General features: G+C 37.6%; 1 protein-coding gene across 4 annotated transcripts in view; it reads right to left on the reverse strand.

The window, feature by feature from the left end:
* pde1cb (phosphodiesterase 1C, calmodulin-dependent b) overlaps window positions 1-16816 on the reverse strand; it is a 108998-nt gene that overhangs the window by 22485 nt on the left and 69697 nt on the right. For 3 of the 4 annotated variants that reach the window (XM_042428106.1, XM_042428105.1, XM_042428107.1), the window contains exons 4-5: window positions 2239-2352; window positions 592-774 (exon numbers count right to left, since the gene is read on the reverse strand). In XM_042428106.1, coding sequence (XP_042284040.1) covers window positions 592-774; window positions 2239-2352 — 297 coding nt within the window. Of the gene's footprint in view, window positions 1-591; window positions 775-2238; window positions 2353-15503; window positions 15585-16816 lie in introns of those variants that run through there. The other variant, XM_042428108.1, reaches the window with a different exon arrangement.

The raw sequence follows: 16816 nt of genomic DNA on the forward strand, positions 1-16816 counted from the left end.
GACAGTGAACTGTTTCCTCTGATTTCTGTATATCCTCAGCCTTGTCCAGCACATTGTCCTCTGTGAATCCTTTGCTCCACCCTGAACATTTGCATGTTTGTGCTTGAGTGCGTACAAAATTTTTTTTGTATAGTTTGAATTGCAACTGTGACATATGAACATTTAACTTTAATATACTGAAAAACTGTACAGCTTAATATACACTTAAGCATTTCAATACTTTCTAATAAATAAAGCAAATTCTTTTTTTAATCTAATTATTTTTCTAATTATTATTCTTTATTTCATACTAGCCTTTTTAGCACAGCCTCATGAGTATGCCTCCTTGAGCATGTGACAAATAAAACCTTTAAATCTTGAATAAACAATAATCTAATTCCGTCACAGATGGAAGCAGGCAATTTTCAGGTCTCTACAGATAGATTTTCATACTAAAGTAAATGAACACTGATAGCTGTCGGGAGGGAAGGAAAAACAAAACTCTAAACTCTAAGACACTACTGTATGCAAAATGTCAGTGATGTAAAGTGTACATGCATAAAAAGCACCATGCTGAAACACTTTGTGGCTGTGTGATTGTGCTTTTTTTACCTCTCAACAAATATTCCAGCCTGGACGGCATGGACGATGCTGCGGAAGCGAGGTTTCTCCTCATTGCGTCGCAGCATCAAGCCCATCTGGCGGGTGAAGGTGGAGGCCAGCCAGTCCCGCACCTCCGAGGGTACCGACTCTGACTGGATGTCGCTAAGCTCATCCTCTGTGTCCACCAAACGCCTGAAAGAAGGCAGAAAGGAGGGACAGAAACACATATAAATGAGACAAAGAAAGGGAAAACAGACAGATGCAGCTTACTACTAAAGGCTTACTAAAATATTTATCATTTTTCGTAGCTCTTCTCTAACAGGGGATCAAACTCAAATCCCAGTGCTGTCCATCAAAATAATATCACATCTTACATAACATCAAAACATCCCAGGCTTCTTGAAACACCATGATACACTATTCAAATCCAATTGTGTGAAATAATTCTCCACAGCTACCCTGTTGTGTTGACATGTATGAGGGATCAAGAGCAAAGCCTGTTGGTCTCCACCCTCTGAACTGAGTACATGTTCTTATGGCAAAGAGAAAGCAGTCACATCACACTGATAATCATGGTGCTACATGGATTGTGCACTGGATAGTTCATCATCCTCCATGCTACCGCTGGCCCTAATCTGCTTGGATCTAGATGACGAGGGGCTTACATAATTCCATAAGCCTGGCCATATCTCAGATTCTGGACCTGCATTCAACTGTTGGCATACGTTGACATATTCCCTAACCTTAGGCATACTTAAAGGGTAATTTGCAATGGTGATGATCTTTCCATAACCTCAAACAAGCAGTTTTTGTTGAATAAAAATATTTGTCAGGATCAGCAGATATAAAAAAAATTCAGGAACGGACTGACAAACAACCGGCTATAATTTTATCATTTAGAGATGATAAATTGTTGACATATACATCCTATCTACTCACATTTGCCACATAAACATCATATTCATTGGTGGTAAGTATTAAGATCATTTACTTAAGTAAAAGCAGCAATAACACACTACAAAAATACTTCATTACAAGTAAAAGTGTGCATAAAAGTATCACAGTACTTATTATGCAAAATGGTCCATGTCAGTGTTATATTATGACATAATTGTATCATAATTATTGATGCATTAATATGTAAGCAGTACTTAAATATCATAGTTGGTTGAAGTGGAGCCAGTTTAACTGCTTTATGTAATTTGGGTAATTTAATCTAAAACAGTGCATAATATTTTAAAAACTCATCATATGTTTTGTATGTAAAATCTTAATCTGAGAAGTAACCGGTAATTATAGCTGTGAAATATATATAGTGGAGTAAAAAATACAATATTTCCATATGAAATGCATTGTAAGTAAGCACGGGCAGTACATGAGTAACTGAACTTTTTTACCTTAGAGTTCGCGTTAGGATTAGCACCACTGAATTTATACATTTAATTTAGTATTCATCATAAAATTGTAAGACTATATAGCCCAGCAGAGAGAAGAATTAGTTAAAATGAAACAAAGAATAACTGCACAGGTCAACTGGCATACTAATGATAGTCATCAATTTTATGAAGTCTGGCCTTTGTCAGTGCTCTCCTGTTGTTCTCAATAAATGAACCATGTCAGTACTTGTTCCATTGTAGAGAGCTGCTGTTTTCTTACCTTGTCTCCTCGATGTAAACAGATTCCAGCACCGAAGCTGCATACTCAAGGTTTTTCTTGAGGTCAGAGAGGGAAGCCTCTCCTCTCTCCAGTTGTTTCACCAGACATCTTAATCTAAAACAGAGATTCAACAGTCATTTAACAAATGGGATTACTCTCCTGCTGTCTTGACATGACAAATTAATTGCAACTGATATTAGATTAATCTGGTCTGGGTTCCTGCTGCACAAGAGGCAAGATTTATTTTCTTTTATTATGATAATCAACCTGTCCTCTCAGTCTAAATCACAAAATGAGATGGCAAACAATATTCAAAATGCAGCCTGACCTATCAGCTGCGTATAATTGTGCTTTTGTGCGTGAAATCAACACATAAAGGTACATACTGAACAGGAGTGAGTCAGTGGAAAACCTGAGAAAACAGGTCTCTTCATCTTTCAAAGTATGTAATCTCATCTCATTTTAAAAGTCAAGATGAAATGAAAAATGCCTTTTTAACCTTTTTAGATCACATCCTTGGTCATATTGTGCACCTATTTAACAATATATGCCAAAAAAATATACAAAAAATCAATTTCTTTGCATTCTTTCATCAAAATCCAATCATGTTTTCTTCCTGTAAAACAAAATATGGCATGTGCTTATGTAGGCTTGAACCAACCAATTTCAACCAATAATATCATGACATCCACCCATCAATCAATCCTCAACTTTTAGTGGCACAGACCTAAGATTCATTATAACATGCCCACTTTACAAAGTTCAAATCAAATTCCTCCCAATGTTACGTCCCGCTTGTCTATCCTGTTTCACTCGGAAATACGCCACGATACGGAAGTTACGTACTCACAAAATGCCGTCTTACCTGGACTTTAAAGAAACTAAACAAAGAAATTAATATAATCTCGGACCAAAAAGTTGTGTTAGGCTAGGACACTTTTATACTTTATATAGTGACATGGATGTTTTCATACTCATTTTAGCTCTAGTGGAAGTCTGTTTCCCTTTTTAAAAATTACATTTCCTTCTCAAATGTCTTAATTGGCATGAATATAATACTATCCAGTAAGCCTTCCTCATAAGAGACATTCTAACCTGTCAAACACAGGTGTAATTAATAACATTAATATTGGCTGCAGTCCACCTACATGTGTCAACACCAGGTCTCTGGTATTGTGCATGCTGGCTCGCTGACATGGCTTACTGAGACACTTAATTGGAGCGGGTCCATCGCTAACATTATTAGTTCCACCTGTGCTTTTCCTGCTGCGACAACTCAAAATGTCTGCTGTGAGAAAGGTCTATTCATTCCAAAAAAATTACAGACCTCTGATGACTACAGGATCTGTTTGGGCTCATCTGCATGTGTGTTCATGCTGAAAATTATATTGCAGATCTGGGTAGTCCTACAATGTAGCTTTTGACACCACAGACAACTTTTATTAGATTGCCTGCATAGCTGGTTCAGTGTTGGTAGTTCTGCCCTTTACTGGTTCAAATCCTATTTTCTAATCTTGAGCACTTTACAAATAATAAAGTGTCTTATTAAGTTATTGCCATTATTATCAGTACAGTTTTTGGTGGCACAAAGTTGTAGGTTATTGCTGGTTATGTGGTTATGTTATACCGATGATATATCCTTTGGGTTTGTGAACTTGCCCTCTGTATATTTTACCAATGTTATATTACACTATTAGAAGAATTTACAACATGTAAAATTAACCTGTACAGAAGGTTTACCCAAAAATAAATATTTGATTGAGTCTTATGATGTATTGATTTACATACAGATGTTAATATTCCTGCTCTAAGCCAAACTTAATAATTTGAACATTTGAGTAATACAACATGGCAAACCAACTGTTACAAAATAACTCTGAAAAGATCAGACACCATCTTCTTTGTGTTATATTTTTCAATACTTATTCACCTTTGACCATGGATCAATGTGTTTATTGTTATTTCAAATATGTTCATGCTCACCAAAAATAACACTAAAGACAAAAAAGCAACTTAATATCAATTTCTGCACTCTGCGACCTCATGCGGTATACCGCCTGCTGCTGTGTTGGAGGTCATGCTCCCTCTTTCACAGTGACTGCCCACAGAGGCTACGGTCGTTGTTGAATTATTAAGCAGAAAGGTGGGAGAGTAGAAGGTTTCAGATGCTCTCATTGATTACGTTCCCTGACAGTGGTTGCACTTTTACCAAGTAAAGGCTGCAAAATGTTTTTGTGAACATGGTTTAGGAAAAATGTTTCAATATAAATATTTACAGAATACTTCTGACCAAATAATTCCTCTTTATGGGCAAAGTTGGGGCTGAACCCTGAATGCAAGGTGTGTCTACAGCAGGGAAAAAACTCTTAAAACTGAGGGATGGCAAGCAATATAACCGTCACTGACATACTGTCTGCTGTGAAATTGTAACAGGTGAAAAATGCTGAATATAATCCACCTCTAAAAGAGTTATTAATTCCATTTCTATGCAAAAAAGTCTAGTGATTAATACTAGTAAGATATTTAGGAAAAAGAGATATATGCATTAGTTATCCTGCACATGATTAATATGTTTCTTTAACTGTGACAACAGCTGCTTCACGTGCAGATATCTTTCTTAAACTACAGCTATTTTTAGAATCATAAGGAAGTGAATGGATGAAGGGTACGCTGCAACTCTAGAATCACTGCACATGTGATTTGGTTGGCTCTAATGATGGTTATTAAGAACAGCTGTGTGCCAGTGAGCTTCCCTGCTAATACACAAGAACAGAAAAACACCCTACCTCCTTAAACAAAACACCTAGTCAGACTACAATTCACTGTAAAATGTTGAGATTTGTTCTGTTGGTAATTTGCTTCGACTTTAAATCTCGTACGGCATGCTGGGCTTATTTGGAAAAAGCCCATGTTGAAAGACATTAGCACGTGCACTGAGAGAATGTTTGTCTCTGCAGAGTGCTGCTGCAAAAAGCTTCATCAGAAGCTCGTAGCTTTTGTTTGTCTGACAATAGGCTGAAGTGAATACCCAATCAATTCTTGTTGTTCAGTCAAAAGATAATTTACTAGATGTAGAGTATCCAGGAGGGTGTTGTAGTGAAAATGAATGCTTTTTCACAGTGTTGAGATGAAAGAAGAAATTATTTAGTGGACTTTTTTGAGCCTTTGGGCATTGTAGGATGTGAAAATCTGAAACTTGGTCACATCTGTGCATTATTGAGTCACCTGGAATGATTTTTTAAACGAAAAAGAAAAACTTGTGTGATGACAAGACTAATGCCAGGACGTACGATAAATCAATATCTCTGCCAACCAAAAAAAATTGGCTCATTTCACCTGCTGTCATTACCAATGGAGGCAACATGCTGGGTTAATAGCACAGGTCAGGCCCAAAGCAACTCCTGGGCACGGAGCCAACTGAGAAATTCAGTGTAGCCAGAGAAAAAGCTGGTACTGTAGGGTGGAGGAGCAACAGCCATGTAATTTGCTATGGCTGAACACTTAGCGGTGAGCCAGTGAACCAATTTTCTCAATTCCTTTCATCTCCAGCTTCTCACTCTGCATACGGGACAAAACAGCTTAATCTCTCATCTAAAAGTAGTTTTAAAAGTACCCCATAGAAAGTACTGAAAGCCAAACAACATGATACACAGAAAAATACAAAACAAAATCAACATATAAAACAGAAAAAAACCCAAGAACAGAACATAAACATTATACTGTTTGGCTGCAACTAACCATTATTTTCCATCATTGATTAATCTGGACATTTTATTTTTACAATTTATAAAATGTCAGAAAATTCACATCACAAAAAGGTGACATCTTTAAATAGCTTGCTTTGTCCAACCAACAGTCAAAAGCCCAAATATACTAGATGCAAAATTAGAAAACCAACATGAGCAGCAATCCTGACATTTGACAAGATAGAACAAGCATCATTTTTGATTGATAAATGACTTTAGATGCTTTAAAAGGAAAAAAAAAATCATTTGATGACACAGATAGTGATGCACCACAGATACTGTTAGAGTAACACAATGCAAGTGAGTGTAAAATACAAACAGAAAATGTACTGTATACAGAGAGTATTTCTTTGGAAAAAAAAGCTCAACTATTTTCCTGAGAATATTGCTAATACATATGGATGAGATACAGTTGACAGTAGTGATAAATATGTCGGGTAATATGAAGGTATTGGACTGAGTTCTGATTTTCAACATATGTAAAGGGGCTGGATATCAGCGCAGAATAAAAATGTGGCAGAAATATGAATGTTTGACACATACTGAGTGTACAGAAAAAGAGCAGAGAAGTGGTTTATAGACATTAAAATTGTGAATACTGGTCACTTTTGGAATCAGTTCTAAAAAAAATAAATACAGACTGACCACAGTCGCTGTTCTCTTGTGATAGATTGAAAATCAAAAGCCACAGTTGTATGTGAAAGCTTGAAATAAAAACGTTATATGAGACAGTGAGGTCTTCTTTTGAAATCTTCAATTATCCCTGCAATTTTCAGCACATTATTCTGTAAATTGTTGCTTATTCGAATTGCAGGTCTAGGAGTATCATATGTTACGCAGGTTGTAAAGCCGTCTGAGACAAATTTGTGATTTTGGGCTTTATTAATACAAATTCTTTGACTTGGTGAGGCTGCACCAGAATACAAGCAGCACAAATTTCTGCCTGAAAGCATTCATCACTGTCATGAATCGCAACCGAACAACATTGTGTCATCAGCACACTTGTGTAGTTTGGCAGTGAGATAATTGAAGTTGCAGAGAAAACATCCCTGCTCTGATGAGCTCCATAGCTGCATTTTAGGATCTTTAATATATGTGCTTTCACGATGTCTCCTGTGTGACAGGTCAATATTTCTCTGACAGCTGGAGTCAGGCAGGGTCAGCTGGGACAGCTTGACTTGCAGTACCCCTGATATAATGGTGTTGAATCATGTGAGACTCCTGGAATACATGCCTGAGATGTCACAGTGTTGGGAATAGAGGTGCAGTCTGATGCTGAACATGTCATCACAGCCTGTTTGGCTTTGTATGTGAACTGTAAGTGGTATAACCGAAAGTCTTTGCCAGCTAAGAGGTGGATGAGCGCAATATTTTCAAAGCTGGATGTGACTGCAGAGGTCAGGTCTGTGATTTTTGGCTTTTTTTGGGACTGTAACTGGCCTGGAAGTTTTTGAAGGTGGGAACAGTGCAAACAAGAGCAAGGAAACTAAAATGCAAAATGACTTATGATTGGAAAAGCATAATTTTGTTTTAACAGTAGCAGAAAATTTACACTTAATTCATTATTACTGCATTTCAGCTCTCTGAATTCAGGACTTGCTTACTCAGTGCTTATCCTTTAAACAATATTGCAAACTTTCAAATATATGTTTTTTATTATTAAAGGACAGGGGTGAAAACTAGTTATCAGTAGCAATCACACAGCATCCCTTAGGTAGAGGGCATAACGTAACTCATAAAATCCCTAATATTGGCTCACAGATGTTTTTTTTCCAATAAATTAACAAATTCCACAGGCTGCGGGGTTAAACGAGAGAGTGACAGTGAGACAAAGACATGAGCCTCCAGCTGTCTGCCTTATATCTGAAGATGAGAGATTTATTTGTTTTCCCTCATAGGGGTGAGCAGAGAGCGCAGAGAGGAGATTAGAGTTGGAATTCTGGTTGAGAGCATTTTCCCCCCTCTATTCTTATTGCCTTTAGTTCTTTGGCCTTGGCTGACCCGCTCAGAGAGAAGAATGGGAAAAAAATAAAAGGACTGGAGTGATCTGGTGTCAAACTAAAGCTGCCTGCAGTGTACAGCGGGGCTCCACAACGCTCAACCTCTCGACAGCTGTTGTGACTGCCAGAAGTGAACATGAAAAAAAAAGTGATATTAAACAGCAGAGGGGTAACATAGCAACAGCTTTCTCCTTCCTCTAACAATCCTCTACCACTATAGTTCCCCACATACCCACTGGGAGAAAAAAAATTAAAATTGAAGTGTATCTCATTCTGTCCTAACTCCTGATAAAAACAGGTCCATTTCTGATTTGAGAAGCTGAGCATATTTTCCACACAGCGGAGAGCAGGGGAGAGGATAAATGGAACTGGTTGAGTAGGGGGGAACGAGAGCAGTGCCAGGATGCAAAAATTGGTCACCGCCTGTGTTCTAATGACATTCTAGCCTAGACGGTGTGTAATCAATGGCCTGGGGTCAATGTAATCAACCGGGGAGATTAGCGTGCTTTCAGGGAACACACACAGGTTTCGGGCTGATAAGCGGAACAAGGCCTGTAAAAACACGATGACTCAGTTAAGCCGTGGTACCACATATTCTGCAGCCTCGACTGTGATTTGTGACTCCAGCAGGTTCGTCAATAAAATACTCGAGTTCTGGGACATCTACATTTCGACAAAATGGATGAGGGTGAGGCAGGAAAAGGAGGAGGCATGGTTTAATCTGGAATTGGCCTCTGATCAACAGAAAACAGCTCATTGTTCGAGCTGTTTTCTATTGATTATGACTAACACAACAGAAATGGCTTACTATTGGAAAAATACTATGTGATATTAAAGTTACCATATGTTTAATTTATAAGTGATTGTATGGCATCTTTAAATTATTCTGACAGCATACATTTTTGTTTGAAGAAAATGAAAAAAAAATCATAAACCGGTTGGCACCAGAAATGTACACTTAGAGTCTTTCACTAATTTGTATTTGGCTGCACAGCGGACTTAAAAATATAGAATTTTACATTAGAGCTGAAATGATTAGTTGATTAATGGATTTGTCGACCGACAGAAAATTAATGGGCAACCATCTTAATAAATGAGAAATCTTTTTAAAGCAAAAATGTCAAATAATCTTTGGTTGCAGTTTCTTAGTTTTGATGATTTGCTGCTTTACTTTGTCTTATGTGATAGTGTTGTGGAAATTGCCTGCAAACATTCATATATACTCATATATATTGTATACAAACATACTGGAGAGAATACCTTGATACAGAAGCCAGAGGGAATTCTCTCAAAGGAGAAAAGAGCTCAATGTTTCTTACAGTTTCCAGCAAACAAAGGATTCTCACATGATTGGCCCCCTGGTGCTCATCTAAGGACAGTCAACCTATAGAAAAGCTCCACATACAGCAGAGTCAAGCAAGGGACAGATTTCAACACAAATATTACCTTCTATGGAGACAGGAGACTCAGGGGCCCTAGAAGACTATCCTAAACCATCAATCTCCTCCCAGCACATGGAGGCACACTTCTGAGATATATATGATCGACACATTTAACAAAGGCACATAGTAATAATAGAAACAAATCAATGATAAATCTGAATGTTTCATGCTAGTTTACTTTCACAATAGTGAAACTGAACATCTTTGGGGCTTCAAATGTTTGTCCAACAAAAGAAGACATTTTAAGACGTCACCTTGGCCTCCAGGACAATTATGATAGGCACCACAGGTTTGTTTTCAGCAGACAAATGTATGATTTGTAAGAAAAAAAACCCGCAAAACAAGAATTTAGTTTTAAATAAAAGCAAGCTAAAAGTGATCCTCTATATAATAGTGCAACATTTTTTCTTGTGGGCTTTAATGACAATACTGGAGAAAAATCTAAATATATAATAGTTGTACATTGCTAAATATTGTCTTTTGGATTCAGGAGCATTTCTACTACAGGCAGTACAAGCTAGTGTGTCCTGTTTAAATGTCCTTCAACCCCTCCCTCCTCACTTGTTCTGTGCTGCTTTAGAACGTGAGCTAAACACCTAAATTGTATGTAAATACAAATGTTAATGTGACACCCACACTGAGCGTTGGTGGCCATTAAGTTTTGGGTAGGAACAGCAACAGCAAGCTGAACATTTCTGCTGCTGCTGTTGATGGCTCTAATTAAAATTACAAATAGTGCTTCACTGCAAGCAAGCACACTCTCCGAACAATATTGGTAACTCCTTCAAAAAGTTCCGATATCTGTTCTAAACAAAGCCTTTCCCGTGGGAGGATGCATATGACAGATGTGACAAGAATGGCGGGGGACAGAAGAAACCTTAAAAGAGATCAGTGGTTGGCTGAATGCAGCCCACTCATGTCAAAGTCTGCCAATCAAATGCACCAGAGGAAGTAAAAAAAAAAAAAAATTTTCTCTATGAGCACTAGAAAAATACAGTTAGTCAATCCTTTGGATCAAAATCATTTGTTCAAATTGTAGTGGTGTAATCAATTCAGTGGTTTTCATTTTAATGCAATAAACACAGCAACTACATGTGTCCAAAACATTACTAATGTAATGCAAAATGAGATGACAGATATTCAGTAATTGGGACCTTGTCATATATTTAATGTACATTCTTTGTTCTGCACCCACCTTACAGTAAAGCTTTTATGCAAGACACCAAACACAAACCCTCAAGCTATTTTGAGATACTGTGCAGACATTTGTTTCTGTAATCATTGAAAATGGACACAATTAGCAATGCTGTAACATGCACTCAAAATGTGAGGATATAAATAATCAGTGTATCAATAAAATGTGTTGATATATTACTACACAGTGTACAGAAACAGCATGCCAGTATTACACAAGTTACTACTTCACTTCAAATTTGCATACCACCATCTTCAGTCAATCAGCTCTATGTAGAGCTATAAAGGTTTTTTACAGCCTTCGAGGCAGCTGTGTAGCATCAGAACTGTGGTTCGCTCCAGGCAGGACTTCTGTTCAAAAAAATCTTACAGTCTAATCTAAAGTGGATTGTGAAGGGCAAAGAAAGTCGGCCTAATTCAGATGCTGAACATTCTCCCTCTTGGCCCAAATAAAAATGTGTGACTGTGACTGTGTAGAGTTTGCTCACTTCGCACTGCAATATATGTGGTTGTGACGTTTCAAGCACATTTACTTTTTGCTGCCATTTAGAGCTCATGATTAAGGTTGCTTTGGGCAGCTTTATGAGGTGGATGTATTCTGAGCTTATGAGATTGAGTTGAGTATTAACACGTATGTAAGTGCAGCAATCAGTGTGCTGTGTAAATGTTATACGAAACTGTTCACTGTGTTCTGCACACACACACATCTGTTGGCACCTACGTCTTATCGGATTTAGCTTTATGGCACTTACTCGCGTTGTTCTCTCCTGACTAGATCCTTGCTTGTGTTGTATCAACTCACAGATGTACGTTGCTTTGGATAAGAGTGTCTGCTAAATGAAATTGTACATTTTAAATTGTAAATAAACAACACCAGATCTGCAATCTGACCCATTTTAACAAAATATATTGAATATTATTTCAGAGCTTTGAAGACAGGACAACATTAAAGCACATACACATCATCACACTCTTCTTTTTTGTGTCCATGGTCAGATTGATGTGGATGTAAACACATAAAGCTGTAAGAAAACCCAACTTCAGTAAATTCCAGCCTGCACACTGTGAGTCAATGAAAGGCAATGGACCATTTGGCAATAGGAGAAGGTGGGTGTTTGATTTACCAGCAGCCAAGTCATCATTTTAAAAGGTTGAAGCATTCATCTGTCATATGGGCTTTCATCGTCCCGCTTAACTCTGTGTGTATTTCTTAACTCTGTGTGTATTTCTTAACTCTGTGTGTATTTCCAAGCTCCATGTGAAATATAGCACCATCAATTCTGAATGCAATCCAAGAATTTTAATTCAAGTACAACCTCTATAGGTTTATTTCACAGTAGAATATAAGAGACTGTTCTCAAGCAAAAGAAAAGACACCAAAGGTCATTTGTTGATAGGAAAATCCTGTTTTATTACAAAGTGGGTCTTATTTTTGTAGTTTTTGGCATCACTTCTATTAGTTATTATTACATTGTATTCATAAGAGTGACTGATTAGATCTGGTTGTACAGCAACATTGCTATAATAAAGTCTTAAGTCTAAGTAAGTGGTGAGTGCAATGTTATTATGACCAAAAGCTATAACAGCAAAACTACAAAAATGACAAATTAAAATAAACCAGAATTACACTTTAAATCAGAAGTGTATTGAGTGTAGCAGCTCCAGTGGTTGTATCAAAAAACGGCTCTGTGGCAGACAGCGTTGCACAAAGCTACATAGATTTTGGATTTTTTTTGGTTTACATTGAAATTGATAGCTGTGCTATGTTCTACCCCAACATCGTGTCCCAACAGGGTATACATCACATGATGATACGATTTCATGGGATCTTTAACCATAAAGGTTGTAGGTCAGAAAAAACAAAATGTTGTTTTTGGAAAAGTCTTAGGGGTAATTTTGGAAAGCAGTAATGAATGGCCTTTTTGTTGCTTGGGTACTGTATGGGGACTTTAGATTAAAGCTTGTTAGAATGACAAAAAGTCCTAATGATCAAACTTTAAATTCTCATCATCAATCTAAAAAAAGATGGCCTTAATGGAGATTATTGCAGCGCCTCATCTTCCACGCAGAATGACCACCTTGAGAGAGAACATTAGGTTTTGACCAGATATTATAGAGGCTAATAAATATAATATGAGTATGGCAGGGATGTACTGTAAGTGTGTGTCAATGGTTGTTCTGTTGTGTGACTGTTAATAAGCAAGCATGTACGTATTTGTGTTGTGTCCGCAAGAATCAAAAGCCTTTCTAAATCCAAACTACTTTTTTCTTTAATCCTAGTAAGCAATTTGTCACTTCTGGGAAGTCATTTGTTCTGCAGGGAAATAAAACAAAGCCAAAAGCTTAGCGGGGCGTAGTCAGTCTGCAGACAAGCAGAATTACAGCACAACAACAGTAAGCACTGCAGCAGAGGAACATCAAACTTTGTGTACCTGTATGTGTGCTTTGTGTGTGGGTGCTTTGGTCTGTATTTTAGCAGCATTACCTAGTCCTTATGACAGAGTTAAAGATGTAGTCAAAGAAGTCAACATCCATTGAAGCACATAAGAGTGTGGCCAGCAGCCAGAAGGAAACTCTGAGAGCTGACTAGTCATATAGAGTAAGACACTGCAGTACGGACATAACATTACACCTTCTTAGGAAATACTCAAAGTAAAAGGTATTCAAAAACAACCTGGTGTCTAAGAAATACACCTGTAGTTCAGTTAATTTATACCACCAGTATTATATATGTTATTTTTATAGTGACCACTGTATGAGTAGAAATATAAAATGTTTTGAAAGTGTTTAACTTCAACATATGGTTTCGGGTAATTCACACAATGAGAGCGGCTACCTATATCTGGAGTTTGGTGAATCTCATGATTAAATGTTATGATCAGGTAAAGGTTGCCGTTAGAAAAGGTTACAAAAAGTCCGCACAGATGCAGCTAACAGATAATGACATGTGGTTAGCAAATTACTCTTTAACACCTGACAGCTAGACTATTCATAGAAAGTATGCGTAAATATCACACTGCTATCTTTTACAACATAAAGCCTTCATCTCATCTCTTTCTCAAGGTGGAATCTGCATAAGTATGATCACTGAGAAACAACACAAGTCACCAAACAAGCATAGAAAACTGAAAAAGAAGACAAGACCAATTAATATTGCCTTCCCATGACTCACGCCATTAATTAGCAGAAGAGGAAAAATGGGTAGTGAGGAGGGGAGGTCAAATAGAAGCAAATGAACTTATGGTAAAAATGCGAGCTCACTGGAACGTAGACACCACGGCAGGATGGCATAATTAAGGATTTAATGGACTCACTAATGACTGTACTATTGTCCGCCTTTCATTTTAGGCCTCAAATCCCAGCACAGAGAAGGGGTTGAATTACACATTATGGAAAAGGGAGAGTGTTTTAGAAACCTCCTGTAACAAACCTCTTATTTCATATCATAGGGATCAGCTACACAGGGCCTGGTGCTGCCAGAGACGCTGAATGCTCAACATGCTTTCAGGCAGTGCATTTCAATAAGTAGGCCATTAATACAATAGAAAGGAGCAGTATATCAGCTCACATGAGATGGGCCATCCATAAACTTAATGCACATTTTATACAGTACGTCTTATCCTGCTGACATCTATATACTTATTTTGAACCTTTAATTATACAACAGGCCTTGCATTCACAAAGCTCTGAACTTTTATTTTACTCTGATGGGACCATCAATCAATTATGTATCGCAAGCAAGTTTCAGGTCTCTGTAGGCAGAGGCGTCGTGCCCCTCAGATATTTGAGACTGGATGGCTTTAGAACTTGTTAAATGCTAGTTTGACAATAAATGTTTTGAATTAGCAGTAATAATACAGTATATAAACAGAAGTCGCTTTTCTGTATGTTTTTATTTGTATTTAACTCTGCCAGCTACACTCAGTCCCCCCTCTCTGTTTAGGCTACTTGATTCCTTCCAGCTAGAAGCACTGAGTAGTAGTAATGAAGCTAGTAGAGTCACTCAGCTGCAAAGTCGCGTTGAATCGTTGCTAATTGCGGTTGTGTTAACCGCAGTGTGAGGTATGAATAACCAATCTCAGCTCACAGCGTAATACAGTATTATTTCAATGAATATGTAAATTACTTAGAGATTCAGAATTTCCCTGTTTAAAGTGATTTAAGCATCAGTGTTTTGGGGGTATTTTTTAAGAATTTTTTTTTTGGCATTTTATTTTATTTTATTTTATTGGACAGTGGATAGTGAAGTAGCAGACAGAAGGCAAGGGGAGAGAGAGTATGACATACAACAAGAGTTCCTAGCTGGAAAAGAACCAGGGTCCAGTTATGTGGTAACCATTCAGCTACCAGGGCGCTCCAGCTTCTGCAGTTTATAACCCACAAGTAATTAACATTAGTGTTAGCTTGTTGTCCTTTGTTATTATTAGTAGCTTTTTGTCAAAAGAAATTTGCAGCACTGAATGCGTCCTATAAAACAGGATGGACATAAGTAGCTATATGCTTGTGAGCTTTCTGTTCTTAATTGATTAAACGATCAATTGAGAGCTTAAGTCAGCCCTGGGTTTAAAGCATAGACTGTAAAAAAAACATGGATGTAGTCATCGTGACGTTGCCCATTGGTTTGTGGACTGCTGTTCTGAGGCCTTGAGTTTTGCAATTTGACGGTCGCCATCTTGGATTTGAGCGTTGCCATCTTTGATTTTTGGAGCCAGAAGTGACCATATTTGGACGAGAGGGTGGTGCTGACTCTAGTGCTAGCTGCTAGCTTGGTTAGCGCCAGTTAGCACAGTGCATTTACAATCTATGATTACCTGTGATAATGCTAATGCTAATTTTCGCTAGCAAAAAATTGGCTTAAAACCATTAAAACAAAATGTGCTTACCGGAAAAACTGGACAGCCGACTTCTTAGAGGGTCTTTTAGTACAACCAAACACTGAACAAGACTTTTTTAGGTGACCAAAATGTTACAATTAACTTTCATGAACTGAAACACACTGAAATAGCAACAGCTACAGCTATGCCTTTACTCTGTGAATCTGGGATTACACCATGGTTACATTACATGATCAATGCTGTCACCATGGTAGCGACTTGTCAATCACAGGATAGCCATGTCCTAAAGCATACCCTGCTTTATCGTCTATTTTACTCTAAATGGGACCATTATTTACAAAATGAACATCAGGCTGTATTGAAGAAGACTTGAAACTAGCGATTGAGACCATAAACTCATTAGGAAAGTGTTTACTGAGGTAATAAATCAAGTGGAGAGAGGGTCATTTTCCCATAGACTTCTATACAAACAGACTTCTTTTTGCCAGTGAAGTTGCCCCCTGCTAGCCACCAGAAAGAATGCAGATTTAAGGCACTTCTGCACTTCTCAGACTGGAAGCTACCCACTTGGTTTAAAATGCAGTATAGTGTTAATAAGTGTCATTCAATTATAGATCTAGATAGTCAGCAGTACACCAAAATTGTAATATCAGTGTGTGAAATCAAGATACCTGTCCTTTGATATCCTAAACCTAAGAGAAAGACTTCATCTGTTTTCACCACATTAAAAGCTCCCTAAAACTTTAATTTGTGGTAAGTGAAGGAAGTACATTATCTAAAACCACCAAGGCAAAGCAACATGTAGTTCATATTTGCATAAATAGCTTGAAATGCAACCGTAGCACCCAGATAATAGGCCTGTGTTATTCCCTCTGTTATACTTGATTAGCAAAGCCAGCAGAGTGAAGCAGCTCTATCAAACGTGCAACACACTACCGCACAGCAACTCGAGTCTTTTAAAATGCAACAGACAGTTAGATATTTGAAATTACAAGAACCTTGGTGTGTAATCAAAGTTCAGTGGCCTGACACGAAACAAGCCAACTGCACTAATTGACCTCACTGAGGATTTGTACAGCTCCTGTCACTCCAACAATTCACACGGGGAAAGGATGAACATACACAATCATGGAACATTCATATCCCTCTATCTGTGGTATGTCTTCCACTATATGGACATCATGACAACCCCTTGTCCCTGTACCATATGTGTTAGAACACTATCGACATACTGACAATATGTTTCTCTGTCAAGGTAACTAAAAGAAATTCCTGGTAATTTATTCTACTGTGTGATTCTGAGAGCTTTGAAACTCAAGAATTAAAACCAAACACCATAAAACAAAATAAACACCATTGCA

Source organism: Thunnus maccoyii, chromosome 12, assembly GCF_910596095.1.
Source record: "Thunnus maccoyii chromosome 12, fThuMac1.1, whole genome shotgun sequence".
In the NCBI taxonomy this organism is placed as follows: domain Eukaryota; kingdom Metazoa; phylum Chordata; class Actinopteri; order Scombriformes; family Scombridae; genus Thunnus; species Thunnus maccoyii.